The 16102-nt window shown below is 42.3% G+C and overlaps 1 protein-coding gene across 15 annotated transcripts in view; it reads right to left on the reverse strand.

Moving 5' to 3' along the window:
- Window positions 1–862: 862 nt before the first annotated feature.
- The window catches only part of WTIP (WT1 interacting protein), a 118797-nt gene continuing 103557 nt past the window's right edge, over window positions 863–16102 (reverse strand). For 8 of the 15 annotated variants that reach the window (XM_065567223.1, XM_065567222.1, XM_065567221.1 and 5 more), the window contains 4 exons: window positions 12937–13067; window positions 11514–11565; window positions 8588–8656; window positions 863–5063 (listed from right to left, as the gene is read on the reverse strand). In XM_065567223.1, coding sequence (XP_065423295.1) covers window positions 4911–5063; window positions 8588–8656; window positions 11514–11565; window positions 12937–13067 — 405 coding nt within the window. In that variant the 3' untranslated portion in view covers window positions 863–4910. Of the gene's footprint in view, window positions 5064–8587; window positions 8657–11513; window positions 11566–12936; window positions 13068–16102 lie in introns of those variants that run through there. The other 7 variants (XR_010592598.1, XR_010592596.1, XM_065567228.1 and 4 more) reach the window with 5 other exon arrangements.

The following is a 16102-nucleotide window of genomic DNA, read 5'->3' on the forward strand; positions in this document are numbered from 1 at the left end:
CCTTGCTGTTTTTGATAAAACACAATCTGTCAATGTGAGCAGCTAGCATTAAAACTCATTGACATGCCTATAAAGCAGGGGTCGGCAACGTTTGGCACGCGGCTCGCCAGGGTAAGCACCCTAGCGGGCCGGGCCAGTTTATTTACCTGCTGACGCGGCAGGTTCGGCCGATCGCGGCCCCCACTGGCTGCGGTTCGCTGTCCCGGGCCAATGGGGGCGGCGGGAAGCCACAGCCAGCACATCCCTCGCTTGCGTCGCTTCCCGCCGCCCCCATTAGCCCGGGACGCAAACCGCGGCCAGCGGGGGCCGCGATCGGCCGAACCTGCCGCGTCAGCAGGTAAATAAACTGGCCCGGCCCGCTAGGGTGCTTACCCTGGCGAGCCGCATGCCAAACGTTGCCGACCCCTGCTATAAAGCAAAGTAACTGGGTAAGGAAATACAGAGACCTATCCAAACCAGAGCCCTGATCCTGCTTAGCCTTTGCAGGATTATCGCCTACGCCAGTGCCTCTCTGAAGGAAAGTGCGCATTACGAAACAATAGGTGCCCTGAGAATGACGTGTTTATCTAAACTGAGTGCTACAAATATGAAATAGCCAGACTGGTTAAGGTTTAATTACAAATTGCCAAAGTGGCTAAATTCTTTTCTAAGTGGAGCTGCAAACTGTTAGCTACGGGCATATTTTAGACCTTAATTATTTACATTTGCACTAAAGAACCAAACACTTTCATGAATACAGCTGTAATCAGTTAATATCAGTTGGCATTTCTGTAAGCAGCATAAGGATCTCTTAAAATGTTTTTACTGGCAAACAAATAAAAATAAACTCTTTACTCACAGGCAACAAATTACAAAATCAAAGTTAACTACAAAATGTCTTTATTGAAAAAAGCAGATTATAACATCTAAGGTTAAATGAAACTTCTGACTTTTAATATTAAATAACTTAGGATGATAGTAAGTAGCTTCTTCTTTAGATAAATAAATCTACATTTCCCAATCTTTTTTCTTCAACAATCAAGGGAATCAAACACTGAAACATAAAAACCACAAGTCATTCTAGGGACTAAAAGACAAAGAAGCACATTTAGAAGTTTTACAAGGATATATACAAAAATAGTTAAACTAATGTATATTTGCAGCATGTAAACTAGTTACATGATATACAAACAGGGCATTTATATATTTCCTACAAAATAAAAATCAACGTTGGTCCAAGTTCTTGGAAGAAACTATATTCTTTTAAAGAAAATGAAAATATTTCTCAACTTAATTTAAAACTTAATTTAAGTCAAATTATATATTCTAGTTATGGCATTAGTTGCATGATGAATCACAAACTTTTAAACTTTTCTTGAAACACAAGAAAGCAGCTTTTGTGTGCCTCCTTTAGAGCTTTGGTTTACTTAACTGTTCTGGAATTTCTTGTCTTAAAGAACTCCTCCATCCATACTTTACTTTTGAAGCCCCACTTTACAAAATATACAAAAAACCCTTTTTGAAAGCTCAAATATCTGAGACCCCCCCCACCAAAATTATCATAATTTTGGTCATTTCTTTGGAACTTGTCTTCCAGTGCACGAGGGACTCTGTGAATCTCCTAAAATGGCCACATCCTTTTGGGACACTGTAGAAATCTTCCACAAAAAATGAAATATGAAAGGTTTATTCCTGAGTTCTCATGATGCAAATGAGAACAAGTTGTAAAATGCTGAAACTTTATGGAAATATTCTGAAAGTACAGTACAGAGGTGGTTTCCAATAAATAATCATGTTATAAAATGAATACAGGGAAGTTTACTTAAGCTTAAGAATACTCCTTAAGCAAAGCATTAGATGCTTTCATTTATACAATTCCCCAGACAGGAGGTAAAATGCACAGGAACTGTCATCAATACTAAATTGTACAGCATGTCACTTTAGATTTGCTTATAGCTTTCCCCTTATTCTTCCTTAAGAATAATAATAATAATAGGTGAATGCTTTCCCCTTATTCTTCCTTAATAATAATAATAATAATAATAATAATAGGTGAATTATACCAACTATGCTCCAGCTCTTATATTAATGATGTAAAAGTCAGCTGACCTGAAGAGCTTTGTGTAGCTTGAAAGCTTGTCTCTTTCACCACCAAAAGTTGGTCCAATAAACAATATTACCTCCCTGACCTCATCTCTCTAAAAGCCAGTTGTAATTTATGGTGTTTTAATAGAATGCCCCTGTCTATAGAAAATACTGGAACAACAACTGCTGCTTTCTGGTTTTAAACAAACGGCTCTTTCTATATTGAAACATAATTTTTCAACATTTTACCATGAAGATACTTAACACATATTGGAACTGAGTAGAACTACTAGAAAGAACTGAAAAATTAAAATGTGAAATTCAGTATTATTCTGTTCTAAAGTATGATAGTTTTCGAAGAAGAATTGTATGTACATGTTAGATAGTGCTGTCCACTGAAAAGCAATGTAGGAGTGAAAACTTACAAACTTAATAGACCTAGCACTAGTTAATACACTGGCAGAGGGATGGTCTAAATGACCTAGTTTGGTCTCTCATCTCTGTTTTCTATGGTTCTATGAAGTTCTACCTCCCAGTCACCTGGAGCAAATGCACTTTTCAGTAGAAAGCACTGTTCTGGGTTGGCTTGCTCATGTGAACAGACCCAAATCTTCTGTATGTTTTAATATTTTTTTCTTAAAGTGGGGGTTTTATACATATAGTTTGAACAATAACGCATGCTAATACAATGCCTTGAAGCCCAAAGCTGTTTTGTGAAATGGAAAAGTATTATGCTGTGACTAATACAAAATATTTACCTTTAAGCTTTGACACCCTCAATTTGATACTTTCATTACTAGGCAAATTCCTCGAGTTACTTCAATAAAGTCAGATTTGTGAGAAGGTTAATTTTTACTGCCACTGTAGGAGGTTATTTGTAGCATTAGCAGTGCTCCAAAACATGGCTTTCACATTAACTAAGCCAGCTATTAATTATAAAATGACTGGTTAAAGGCACATTGGACTTACTGACGATCATCCAGTAGGGCAGATTAATCTTTGCCAACCAGACAATTCAGCAGCAGTTTCTGAACTGTTACATTCATCTCTTCCCATCATCAATGAATAAAGATATTTTGGAATATCAAAAAGCTCTATAAAGGGAGTGAGAATCTCATGAGTTAATTATTCCATTCAGGAATCAAAGCCCATTGGTTGCTCCTTGTGCTTTCCAACCATATCCTGAATTGCCTTATTGCATCAATGGAGTCTTCATATACTACACTTCAATGGTGTTGCCAAATAGCTATTTCCTTAATTAGTTTGATGAAACTTAACATGTGACAATCCTAAAACTGATAGGACAGATTCTTAGGTGGTGTAAATCTGCATAACTTCGTTGAAGTCACTGCAGGTCTTTCAATTTACACATGTTGAGAATCTTGCCTGATATTTCCACCTAATTCACAGTAAAAACATTTTGTCATTTAAATATATCTGAGGAAGGGTGTGATGGCCATATTTCAAACTATAAAATAATTTCAGGAAAGCGTAGATCAATTCTCATGAGAATACATGGAATTGTTATTTAAACATACAGATGTGTGATTGCATGTAAATCATCAACGCACAGTAGAAAACAAACATTAAAAAAAGATTCATCTAACTTCCTATATGGAAGATATATATTACCCCAGAGTTCTGAGGTTACTGTAAAAGCTTATGCAAAAGATGAAGTGTGTACATTCTATGTACATCTAATACTTGTTATAAAATACCAATTTCTGTTTCAATTGTCTGAAACTCTAAATTATTATTTCTGCTAAATCATGCTTGGTTTTCAAATGAAGATGATCACTGTAATCATTCAAAATTACATCTGGAAAAGAACACATCAAACTGAAAAGATGACAGAACTGCTGCCAATTTTTAAAATGTAACGAAAAAAATTGCAAAGCAGTTTGTAACAAATGAAGTCTTGTATAAAACAAGTAGGATTGAGACATAGAAGTGTCTCCTCGCAGAGCCAAAAGGGCTGCTAAACCTAGTAACAAAAACAGGTTTACAAAATGGATTGCTTAGTAAGTGCCAAATCACCAGAAGAACATGACAAACGCTTTTAAAGCTGCGGTTGGTCTCGTGCCACTACAACAAATCAAGCATGTAAGTGGCAAGTTATTATGGAGAGCCAGAATTTTCTTCATATGCAATAACCCTTTATGAGAGAATCTTAACTTTGCGAATGGACACATTCTTCTGTAATGTGCTTCCTATAGGAGACACCTGCCATGTTTCTGCAGCAGGCTAAATACTCTGTTGGATCACTGTGACAGCAAATAGGATGGAAAAGATGGCCCGAAGCCTTTCCTAGGTGTGAATACCACCAATTAACCCATGGTTGAAGATTTTTGTTACTAAAAATATATTTACTTTGCTTCCTATGAACTACTGCTGGGAATCTAAGTATTCCAGAAATGTGAGAATGTTTATTCTCTAAGACTAGGATGCAATGGGACTAGCTAAAATGCTAGTATTTATCTTATCACACTTGTTGTGATATGTAGGTTGCTAACTCAGGGGGATTAATTCTACACTTCTTACTCAGGCAAAACTCCCACTGCAATGAGTGGCTTTCGTACCACTGTACTGGGAAATGCTGCTGCTTACAGGTAGTTCAGTGGTGCATCATTTTTTTTTTTTCTTCAAGTAAGTGGTGTCTCAGTGAAAATGCAGAAGGTAAATGGAAACATGGACATGATCATAGAGGCCCCTCTGACAGAGGATTTAAAAAAAAATAAATAGTTGGTTTAGAGGATTATTAGAGGAATTTCATCTTTAAAAACTGGAAAGTCATTTTTAGTTCTTCCATCTTCTCTCTCACGATTCATTGCTATAGAAAGTGTCTTTCAGAGTTCTGTAACATGCATTGGGTAGCTTGGAGGTGGATGTGGTGGCACTTTGATATTGAGGCGCCTAATATGACAGCCATGACAGAGTAGGTGGCCCTCTAAAGGATAGCAACGATGGCCTTCTTCATCGTTGAGCTGGAGACCGCAGTCCTAAGAGAAACAAACACACACCCACAAGTTAGCTAGTGACTGATTACGTCATTTCAATAAAACGTCATTCAGACTTTGAAGCCTCTAAGGAGTCTCTTGTTCTCTCTTTCATGTTAACCGCAGCAATCTCAGAACTATTTGGTAGATGGACATTGACTATAATGTATTAAATTAAGAGCGAGTCACTGAAATCTAAGGGAACGTGAAATTTATGTAATTTTGTGGCATATCTTCTCTGGTTGATACCTGCATTTATTTTCGTCAGTCCACCTCATTGATCTAGCCATGACAAAGATCAGACTAATCACATGGTAATGTAGCACACGTTGACCTCCTAAATGTAGAGCCGGTCAGACAAGGTGAATGATGTTGGACTTGGAGTGAGGAAGAGCAGAGATAGTTGGAGAACCAGAGAAGAGCTGAGTAAAGAGAGACCATCATTTGGATGAGAGAGAAGCCATTTGAATTTTGGATTGTGATGCAGAACAGACTTCCTAAGATTGGTGTTCTGGTTGGGGTACATCTTACAGATAACGAGGCAAGCTGAAAAGTTCAATGGGTGTCAGGCCTCATGTTCCAGTTCAGGCCTCTCACTAAATAGGTCTCTTCCCTTTCTACAGTACGTTTCTCAGATTAAATTTAGATTAGATGAAGTAAAGCTGGCATATTTTAAAAGCAGGCAACTTTCCCCCCTGAAATTCTAACTGACTCGCACAAAATCTGGGGGTGGGTGGGGTGGGGCGGAAGTCTTGGTCTTATTTATGTAATACACCTCTACCTCGATATAACGCGACCCGATATAACATGAATTCGGAAATAACGCGGCAAAGCAGTGCTCTGGGGGGGCGGGGCTGCGCACTCCGGTGGATCAAAGCAAGTTCAATATAACGCGGTTTCACCTATAATGCGGTAAGCTTTTTTGGCTCCTGAGGACAGCGTTATATCGAGGTAGAGGTGCACCTCCATAGAATGGCAAATAATTTCAGCCAACAAGAGCAGAGTGACAGAGGTAAAAAGAAAATAATCCAAGCAAAATAGGAATTCTCCTTGGTGACAACTATGTGTGTTGCAGCAGGGAAGTGCTTGAGTTCAGAGCAGCCTCTTGGTTATTTAGCCATGCCAGTTGAGGTCAGGCAAATCATGGAGGTTTTACATTTGGATTCCAGGATTTGGAAAAAGGGTAGGGAGTACATAGAAATTCTGGTTTCTAGGTAATCCTGACGAAGAAGTTGAGCAATATGTGCAACTAGATTATTTTCAGTGCTCCTCGCCCTATTTTTTTAATATCAAAGATGAGGCAAAGATTAATTAATCATATTTGAAATGTGATCTGTTAACTTCCATAGTTTACATTAAAATGCTCAAATCTTGTCATATTTCTACAGCGAAAGTATAAAAAAGAATAAGGTATTAATGTGCTTTCACGCAATGCAGGAGCATTTTATAAAAGTTTAGGGACCTTTTATTATTCAGATAATTCAATAATATATATTTACTTAATAACTTTATATCCCTTAACTTAAAAGATTTCGGGAATATAAGAGAACATTTCGGTAAAGGTAAAAGATCATTTGTCAGAAATTTTGTTGGTTTTGGTTTTTTTTTTCTTTTTTTGCCAGACATTGATTAAATTAAGTGACGAAATACAGAGGTAACAGGAAGGAACTTGAGATTTTATGACTTCTTAGCTTCCATCACAGTTTATAAATGAATCTCACAAATTCTTTCCCATTTAATTAGGTAGGAAATTTTCAAACAGTTCCACCATAGAGCCCTTTTTAAAATGTATTACGCTTCCCTGTAAAGAAATCACAGTAGCTGGAATATGGCAGGTCTTTCGTCTTCCTGTAGACTCCACTATATTGACAAATGTTCCCCACACTGTAGGTAAACAATGCAAACTCTGAATGCCCAATTATTTTTAGACCATCAGCCTCAGAGCTTCAATTAGAATCATGACAGACTAGATAGCCGGCTCATAAAAGTGGACAGACCGGCAGATTTGATGGGGGTCTGAGAATGAAATAAACCATGAGTGAGACATAAGCGTCTGGGCTCAGGCCTGTTAATTGCTAGCCAAACACTGTATCGGATTGCAGTCATGCCAGCAGGCCTGCTACCCATCGGCAATGCTCTGTTAGTTCAGTCCCTTGTTTAGAGCTTTAATGACTTGGGATTCACTAAAGAAATGCCAAATGCTAATAACATGCCTAGCCCCCGACCTCTTCTTTTTCCTCCCATCTTGCTGCACAAACATACAATGTTGCCCTAAAAAAGGCTGTCCTCTTAATGAATTTCAGTTTTAAATGGGGCCCTACTGATTTACAAACTGCTGTTTGGTTTGCAACACAGACAAGATGAACATTCCTTTTATATGTCACTTCTCTTGAATGAACATTTAATTCCTGCTGAGTTAGGCGGCTTTCCAAAGGGACTAGTGAGTTTGGGTGCCCAAGGGGTGACCTCTGAAAGGGTTTTCAGGAGCAGGTGCTTAGCACTTCTTGAAGCCAAGCACCTTTAAGGTCTCTCAACCTGGTACCCAAAAATGAATGACTCCAAAATTATCAAGTCACTTTTGGAAACCTTGACAGCTGAAATACACTATTTTAATGCCCTCATTTTCAAAGGAACCTGAGCCCAGCCCAGTAAAACAGCCCACAGCTCTTCCTGTTCAATATTTGTGTATGTGTAACACCAAGAGACCCCGGTTGTTGGCAAGCAGGATTGAACCTGGGACCGCTGGAGCTTAGTGAATGAGCTAAAAGCCATACAGCCCTTAGCTCGGACTGTAGAACAGACTCATTAATATCTCTCTCTGTGGTCTGGGTGCCACTAGATGGGACAGAACACCACACCCACATACGTTCCATATGCCCACGTCAGGCAGATGTCTAACTACTCTAACTATGCACATAATGGAGTTAGCCATCCTGGGTGGAAGCAGGGAGGCTGATTTGCTTTAAACTGGAGAGAGAGAATGGTGAACTGAATAATGAAACCGAACTGAAAATAAATCCTCAGTGGGACATTCTAATATAAAATTGGGGGGGGGGGGGCAGAGAGAGAGCTGCCATCTTATCGCAGGTGAATCCACACAACGCATTAGATGGGAAAATCGCTGAGATCTTAGATATTGAGATTTCCTATGACTGATTAAAAAAATTATTTTCTTAAAACATTAACAGAAATGGATGGCTTGCCCATCTGAAAGAGACAGCTGGGGTGGACTGACTCATTGACTTTCAGGATCCCAGCTTAGCTTTCCTCTCCCTCACCCACCTCCCTCACTTGAAAAACTGTCCCTAACAAACTCCTCTTCATCCCACTTCTGCCTCTTTGCTCTTAGTGCCAAGACAGACAGACCATGCCAGCAGACAGCTGGCTGGAACTACTCACTATGGTAGTTCCACTACATCACCATGTAAAGCCCAGCCACTTATTCACTGCTACACTCAGGCATCTTCTGCTCCTAAAGGCCAGATATTGCCTTGATCCAACTCAGTGCAGAGATGCTGCAAGCTTACCTCGCAGTGATAACATTCTACATGGTAATCTCTGTCCATTGACACCACTCGAATGGTCTCCTCGGAGCCCTGGTTTGGAAAATAGAGAGAAAAATCAGACCAGGAATGTAGGTGGCATTTTGTCAATTTTCTACCTGTTGCTTACTGTTTGTACCATACTATTATTCTGGCAGGGTGGATATCCTGGATCTCTAAGAACCCCCTGTTTAGACCCCAGCTGCACATGCGCAGCTCCCTTTGAAGTCATTGGCAACTATCCATGTCTATTCAAAGATCAGAATATGGCCCATGGTTCACAAGTTCCTAGGACTCCTTGAAAAAGAGCCATTTTCAAAGGGAACCCAGGATTTGGAATGAATTACCAACCAGAAACGACTATGTATTAAGCTGTTTGTTCTTTGCAGCCACTTTGGGCTTGACTTTCCACCAAGAGCTCGCTCGCGCTCTCTCTCTCTCTCTCTCTCACACACACACACACACACACACACACACACACACACACCCGTACACCACCAGCTTGAAATTTGCATAGTCAGATAGCACAACTATTAGCTATGTCCATCGGCAATACCCTGGCCAGTGGGTACACATGCAGTAGTGCACGTATGAAGATATGTGCCAACCCAGACCCTGTAAAACAGCACATACGTCACAGGTAATTTCACCGACTCCTTTTCTGAGCCACTGAAAATGAAGCTTCTTTAAAATTTTGCCTTGAATTGTTTCTAATTCCAGGTGTGCTTAGAGCCTGCGTCACATCTGATGCTCTATCCGAGAGGAGCGGCAGGCAAGTCATTACCTGACCTGCCAGACTTGAAGTAACACATATGCCCTCCTTGGGAAACAACATATCATGTGCTTGGAGGAGGTTTGCTGCAAGTCTTGTTAACTGCCAGCTAAGTCAGAGGATGAGGTAGAATGGGCCAAGCTTTTAGGGGAAGGGTTACTCTGTAATGTGCAAAATGCAGGGAAGTAGATGAGAATAAAGAGAACACGTGTAATCATGGCATGCTATCGCAGGTTCCTCTTTAGAAGCATTTCAAATATGAGAGATGCAGGCACCTCACTGAAGCAGTATGGGCAAGATTGTGGCTTATATACCTGATGTGCATTGGAGGAGGAGCAGAAATGTGGCATGTCACAGTCCCCTTTTGCATTGCAGACACAAGCTCAATGGCTTATGGGGTGCATATGATGTGGCCTGAACAATGCGTACTATTAGTCTGGAAACATGGAATGTGCACCAGGAAGTCTGTGTGTGTAGAGGGGAGAATTGTCAGGCCCTGGACTATAACCTCGATCTGACCAGTCACTGCCTCTTGAATGATATGAGTGCTGCTGGTTCTATGCCATTTTCATGTCACTACCAGCGGAGTATGCATTAGTGTCACATGCAGACAGGAGAATAAGAAGGTATGTGGGTGAACAGATCCTCTCTTCATGTACAAATGTTGTTCTGTGCCAAAGTGCCACTTCCAGCTAAGATAAACATATAAGTAGGGATCAAATTCCAAAGTATTCAACCATTTGGTCAAAGACAATTTAAATAAATCTGAACTTTGGCTTTGCTCAGTTCAGTCCTGCTGTTATGGGCTTGATTCTGCCACCTCTTTTCATGTTGCATGGTACCCTCTTGCAATCAATAGGACTATTCACAGAGTAAGATGCTACTCAATATGGGTAAGGGTGGTTGCATAAGGCTCCTATGCAATTCATACACAAGATGGGTTTGAAACACCAGCTGCTTGCAGGGAGCTACAGTTGCAATGCGCTGAGCACCCCCAATTTTCATTGATTTCCAAGGAGTTGGGGGAACCCAGCACTTCCTGGGAGGTAGCTTGCAGGACTGGGCCCCAAGATACATGCCAGATAGTTCTGGTATCATTATTGTAATTAGTGGCAGGGAGACCAATAACAAATCACTTGAGCTGTGTATGTGTAACTTTGGAAAAGTAAGCCCTTATTAAGTAAACAGCACATACTAGTGGGCTTACCTAAAATAAAAAGTCAAATCCCATAACTCCTCACTTTGCATGGTTTGATAAGACATCTTTCCTACAGTTAATTTGCATCCTCACTGCTCTGTGCAGCAGTTTGAAACTAACACAAGGTCTGTGATATCTATCACCATGAACAGTGATGATAACCTGTCCTGAAAATAAGTTTAACGTTCAGGCCCTATTAGTGCTGCTTGTACAAGCTCCAAAACCCTGTATTCCTCGAAAGGTTGAGTAGGTTTGGTTCTGGAGTTCAGGTTTCAATTCACCAGACAGAGATGGGCCCAAAGCTTGGTGGGGTTTGGAACCAGCGTTTTGCTTCAGATCCATCTCGAATACACGGTTCCCCAGCTCTGCCTCAAACATCGTAGCCAACTTTCTGCAGCATTTTCATCCGTGGCACTGTGATGTGGCTGAGGCCATGTGCTCTTTGAACAGGGCAAATGTTACCATCATCCCCTGTTTGGAGCCTGGGTATCTTAACAGCTAACATCCGATTTAGCAATCAAAGTGTACTTCTTGAATGAATGGGAAGTTGAGAGATTCTAAAAATAAACGTTCTGTTCTCAGTTCTCTAGCCAGGGCTTTGAATTAAATCAGATGTACAGCAACATTAATTAATACCCCTGAAGCACCCTAAAGATACAAAGTGCTTTGGTGCATAATTGCTAAGTACTTTGATTCTTATGACTCTTGGAGTTGTATAAGAATCATATTATTGCTGAGCTGTGTTTAATTTTGTATTAGTTATGCAGTTCATTCTGGGGCTGGGGGAAGGGTCTTGAATAGCCAAGATGTCTATTTCTTACTGTGTTTGAGCAGACCTTTGAAAAATGTCCATATGCAAACAACCACATTATCTAACGAATTTTACACACACACACACACACACACACACACACACACACACACACACACTCCCTTCATACCTGTGCTGGTAGAATTGGCTGGTTACAGGAAGCGCATTTTGGTGCAAAAACACTAAGATTCAAGAAGAGAAAATGTTCACATTAGATTTAAAAGATTTAGAACCCCGAGAGCATTTCAACCATAGCTTCTCTTTAGAGATGGGCTTTAACTGCAAAATATGGATCCAGATCAGGAATTCAAACTCCGCGAAAGTTTGGATCTGGAGACGGGGCTGATTCAAGCCTATCTCTACCTCTTGCTGCTCTTTCTATGTCAGATCTCCCAAACATCCACAGGTGGTTCTACAGGTACCTTTTCTCCTCCTCCATTGACTATTGTATCCAACGCTCTTATTAATAAATGCCATACACATTTCCTCAATGAACCTGTATAGAGAGAGAAGTGTTTCTTGACTTGGGGATTGTGACCCAACAGGTATCAGGGTAGCACAACCATCCTGTCCTCCTCATACTGCTGTATGGGAGAGGGGTGGGTCCCAGGTAACTGAAGGGGGAGATCCAGGGGCTCTCAGTATGGAAAAGGTTGGGAACCAGTGAGACAGAGGGACTGCATGGCGAAGATCATTCTAGGACTTTGTCCATCACAGGACTTGAACAGCTTTCCTATGTGGTTACAGCTCTAATAACTGTGTTCAGAAGCAGCGGTAGGGACTTCAAGAAAAGGTGTTGGCTACAAGTGGTTGTTGGGGGTGAAGGTGGAAAATCAGCTCACACTGAACTGGTCAAGCATTCTCACCTACAACTGTGCTATAGAGCAGTTGTGCTAATATTCACTCCACTCCTGTGCTGGGATGGATTGGAGTGGATCTGGAATCCTGTTGACTTCAGTGTGATTCCTCTTGGGCACAGTGGCCTGCATTAGCAGATCCCATTGCAGGACTGGGCATATCATGGTTTGTGATATCGCGGTGACAGCACCTAAGAACCTTCACATTCTCTTTGACAGAAGGGAGTCCCAGAGTGGTTACTGAGCTTCAGCATAATTCAAAGAGTTGTCATCAGGATGACATACACAATTCTAACCTTAACTGGAATATTATGGGCCATTATATTCCATTACTACCCATGATTAATAGAGCTAGGCTCTGACAGGAACAGAGGATTTACCAGCGTGCACATAAACACATACTCCTACGAGTTCATGAGAAACCTCAACTGCCCCTCAGGAGAGAATTCGTGCGTACGGCCCGATTCTTCTTTAGCGCTCTGGCAGTATAAAGTAGCCTTTAAATGGATGTAAATGTAAGTGACTCTTTATGCTGTCAGAGTGGTGTAAAGGGGCCTGGGGCAAATAGGAGCAAGATTCCAGGCCAGAGTTTTAAAAGTATTTAGGCTCCTAACTCCCATTGAAATCAGTGTCTGTTGCAAAGATGATTCATTATGAACAACTTTTCAAAAGCAGTCAATGCATCTGTGTTCTTACGTGTGATAGTCTTTGACACAGTAAATATTGTTCTCCACGTCTACAGTGAAGGGGACTCCGTCCAGACATTCATTACAGACCACGCAGCGGAAACAGCCAGGATGGTATGACTTTCCAAGAGCCTGTAAGATCTTAAGAAGAGCCAGACGACAAAATGAGACAGTGTTTGTTTTCCAGACAACATTCCCCGTGCATCAGCAGTTCTAAATTTTAATCACAGCATGCTCCTCAGGAAGAAATATTGACTTTGTGGCTTCACCAGCAAAGGGCCTGATCCAAAGCCCAGATTCTCATTAATTTCAACGGGCTTTACACCAGGCCCTTGGTGATGTTAAGGGACAGTGAAAATTGGGAGTACAATGGGAAAGTAGCTTCACCATTCATTATGGAGGGATGATCCTGCAAATGGATGTACATTAAACCAAAACTCTTTGCGCACAACCGAAAGTAAAAATGTCTTCAGATGGAGACTGGATGCCTTTCTGGGAGATATGTTTTAGCCAAAGAAAAGTTACTGGGCTCAGTATAGGGATGAAACTAAATGGCATGTGACATATAGGAAGTTGTTCTAGATGGTCTCTTGTGGCCTTAAAATCCATGAATCTATGAAAAATGGTAAATTACAAATACGTAATTTCAATAATCAAATCCTTATTAGTTGTTCTAAGCCACCACAAATACAGCCCGGCTATCATCTACTTCACTGTCACAGTGATGGCCCTCTCTTTTACAGGCTGATCAGGTCTACCTGAATGTTCAGTTAATATAAACTGATATTAAAATGTCACAGGCTTTTGAGACTCTGCCAATCAGTGTTTCAGCAGCTGGCTTCCAGCACAGTCACCTCTATATCCCCTCCAAAAAAATCCTTTTGCTGCTGGTGACCTTGCAAATAAAACCTTTCCATTGCAGCGGTGGTATTTCAAGGAGGCTGTGTCAGGCATATGGGGCAACACTGGGAATTTATTTTGCCTCCCATACATGGTACAGTTATGCAGCTCACAACAGGGGTTACATCAGACATTGCACATTTTTTGTAGGTGACTGTCACCTTCTGAAAGCAATTTCAAATCGTATCTGCCAGTACATTTCCCCCAGCTCAGTCTGGAGAAGCTAACAAGTTAAAGATCCTTTCCCCACTAAGGTCCTAAAACCCTGTGGATATTTTTATGAGTAAAGTTCAAATCAATAAAACACAGTGCCTAGGCAAAAGTATGAACTACAGTCCAATTGTGTTTTTTAAAGAATACCCTAGGGTTATCTAGCCAGTGACTGGGAATCAAGTTATATTTGATCTGTACGTCTGTTGTTACTCAGAAACGACTCATTCTCTCTCTCTCTGTTCGTCTGTGTTTTACCACATGCATCACCTTGGTATCTGGCTATACAGATAATAGACCAATTATTACATTGATCTGATTCTGCAGCCATTGAGGGCACAGAACTACCGCCGAGTCAATTGCAATTCCAACTACTGAGCAGCTTCGGGCCCAAGTCTGTGGAGGCGTCATAGGTCTAATGTTTTGTTTGTTTGTTTTTACCCTGTACAATGATAAGCAGGATTCCTACTACTGCACAGACATGTTTGTTTTCCTACTCATTACTGGGGGAGGGCTTGAAGGAATTAGCCAAATAAGACTGCTTAATTTCTGGAGCTCACAGCAATATTTCCTTTTGTTGGAGCATGCTTGCTAATCGGAGAAGGCAGATGATCACCTGCCAAGCTTCCAACTACAGAGCTTCACCAGCTAGATATTATGGACTCCTGAAATGACCCTTCCCCTCCTTCACAACTCTAGAAATTTGTTCTCCAGCTAAAATGAACAATATCCAACCAGGGGAACCCGTATAGGAGCAAGAATCCTCATTAGCTAAGTCATCCCAGCCAGGGCCGGCTCCAGGCACCAGCCCACCAAGCATGTGCTTGGGGCGGTGCCTGGAGGGGGGCGGCGCGCTCCGGCCAGTCGGGGAGAGCGGAGCCGCAGCGGGCTCGCTGCCCTCCCCCCGGCGCTCCAGCCGGTCGGGGAGAGCGGAGAGCCCCGGCCGGGCTCGCCGCCCTGCTCACGGCGCTCTGTGTCATGCTTCTTCTCTGCAAGCGACGAGCACCAGCGGTGCCTTTACTGCCTTGGCAAAGCCCACGTTGTCATCCGTTGCATGATTTGCTTTTCTTTCCTGTCCCGAATGCAGGAAGCCAGGGAACTTTGTCTCTGTAAGTTCCTGATGGAAGAGGCTATGTGCACACATGCACAATCAGATCCGGAACCACCAGAGCACTGCCCGGCACAGTCTATGAGCGCCCCTCTGACTTCTTCTCGGGTGCTGGATCAGCTGGTACTGCTGCAATCTGACAAGCCCCGCCGTGAGCATAAGCACAGACATGGGCCTAAGGCTAGATCCTAGTCTGGGACAGCCTCTAAATGCAGCGTTGACTCCCCGAGCCGGGCCAGGTCAGGCGAGTTGCATGCCGACTCGGCTGCTCTATCTCCCAAGAAGCCCCGGACGGAGCCATGATAGCTGATCCCCCCACACCCTCTTCCATAAGGCAAGGTCCCCTTATGCCTGCACCCCAAATTCATCGCTAAGGTGGTGCCCACGTTCTACCTCAACCACCTGCCAATCTTCTCTCCCAAACCCCACAACTCCCAACAGAGCCAGGACACTGCACTCTCTCGACGTCCGCCACGCACTGGCCTTCAACCTCCAAGGCATGCGGGCATGCCTCACCCAGACTCTTTGTTGCTGAACACTGCAAGGGCCAAGCCCTCTCCTCGCAGCGCATCTCCAAATGGCTCTCCCATTGAATTTACGAATGCTACACTCTTTCCAACATAACTCCACCTCCCGGAGTCACGGCTCACGCCACATGAGCCCAAGCCGCAATGTTGTCCTGCCATGGCACATCCGCAAGGCAGGCCATTTGCCAAGCAGCCATGTGGAACTCCATCCACGCCTTCCCCTCTCACTACACCATTGCTCTGGCATCGGGGGCTGATGCGGCCATTGGTCGTGCTGTTTTGCGGTCTGTGACTTCTCGTGAGTCCTTGTGCCCACCTCCACGCTGATCACTGCTTGCTACTCAACCACGTTTGGAATCCATATAGGGACCATCACGCCAAGAAGAGGAGGAGGTTACTTACCTGTAACTGGAGGGTCTTTTGAGATGTGT

The sequence above is a fragment of the Chrysemys picta genome, chromosome 14 (assembly GCF_011386835.1).
Source record: "Chrysemys picta bellii isolate R12L10 chromosome 14, ASM1138683v2, whole genome shotgun sequence".
In the NCBI taxonomy this organism is placed as follows: Eukaryota; Metazoa; Chordata; order Testudines; family Emydidae; genus Chrysemys; species Chrysemys picta.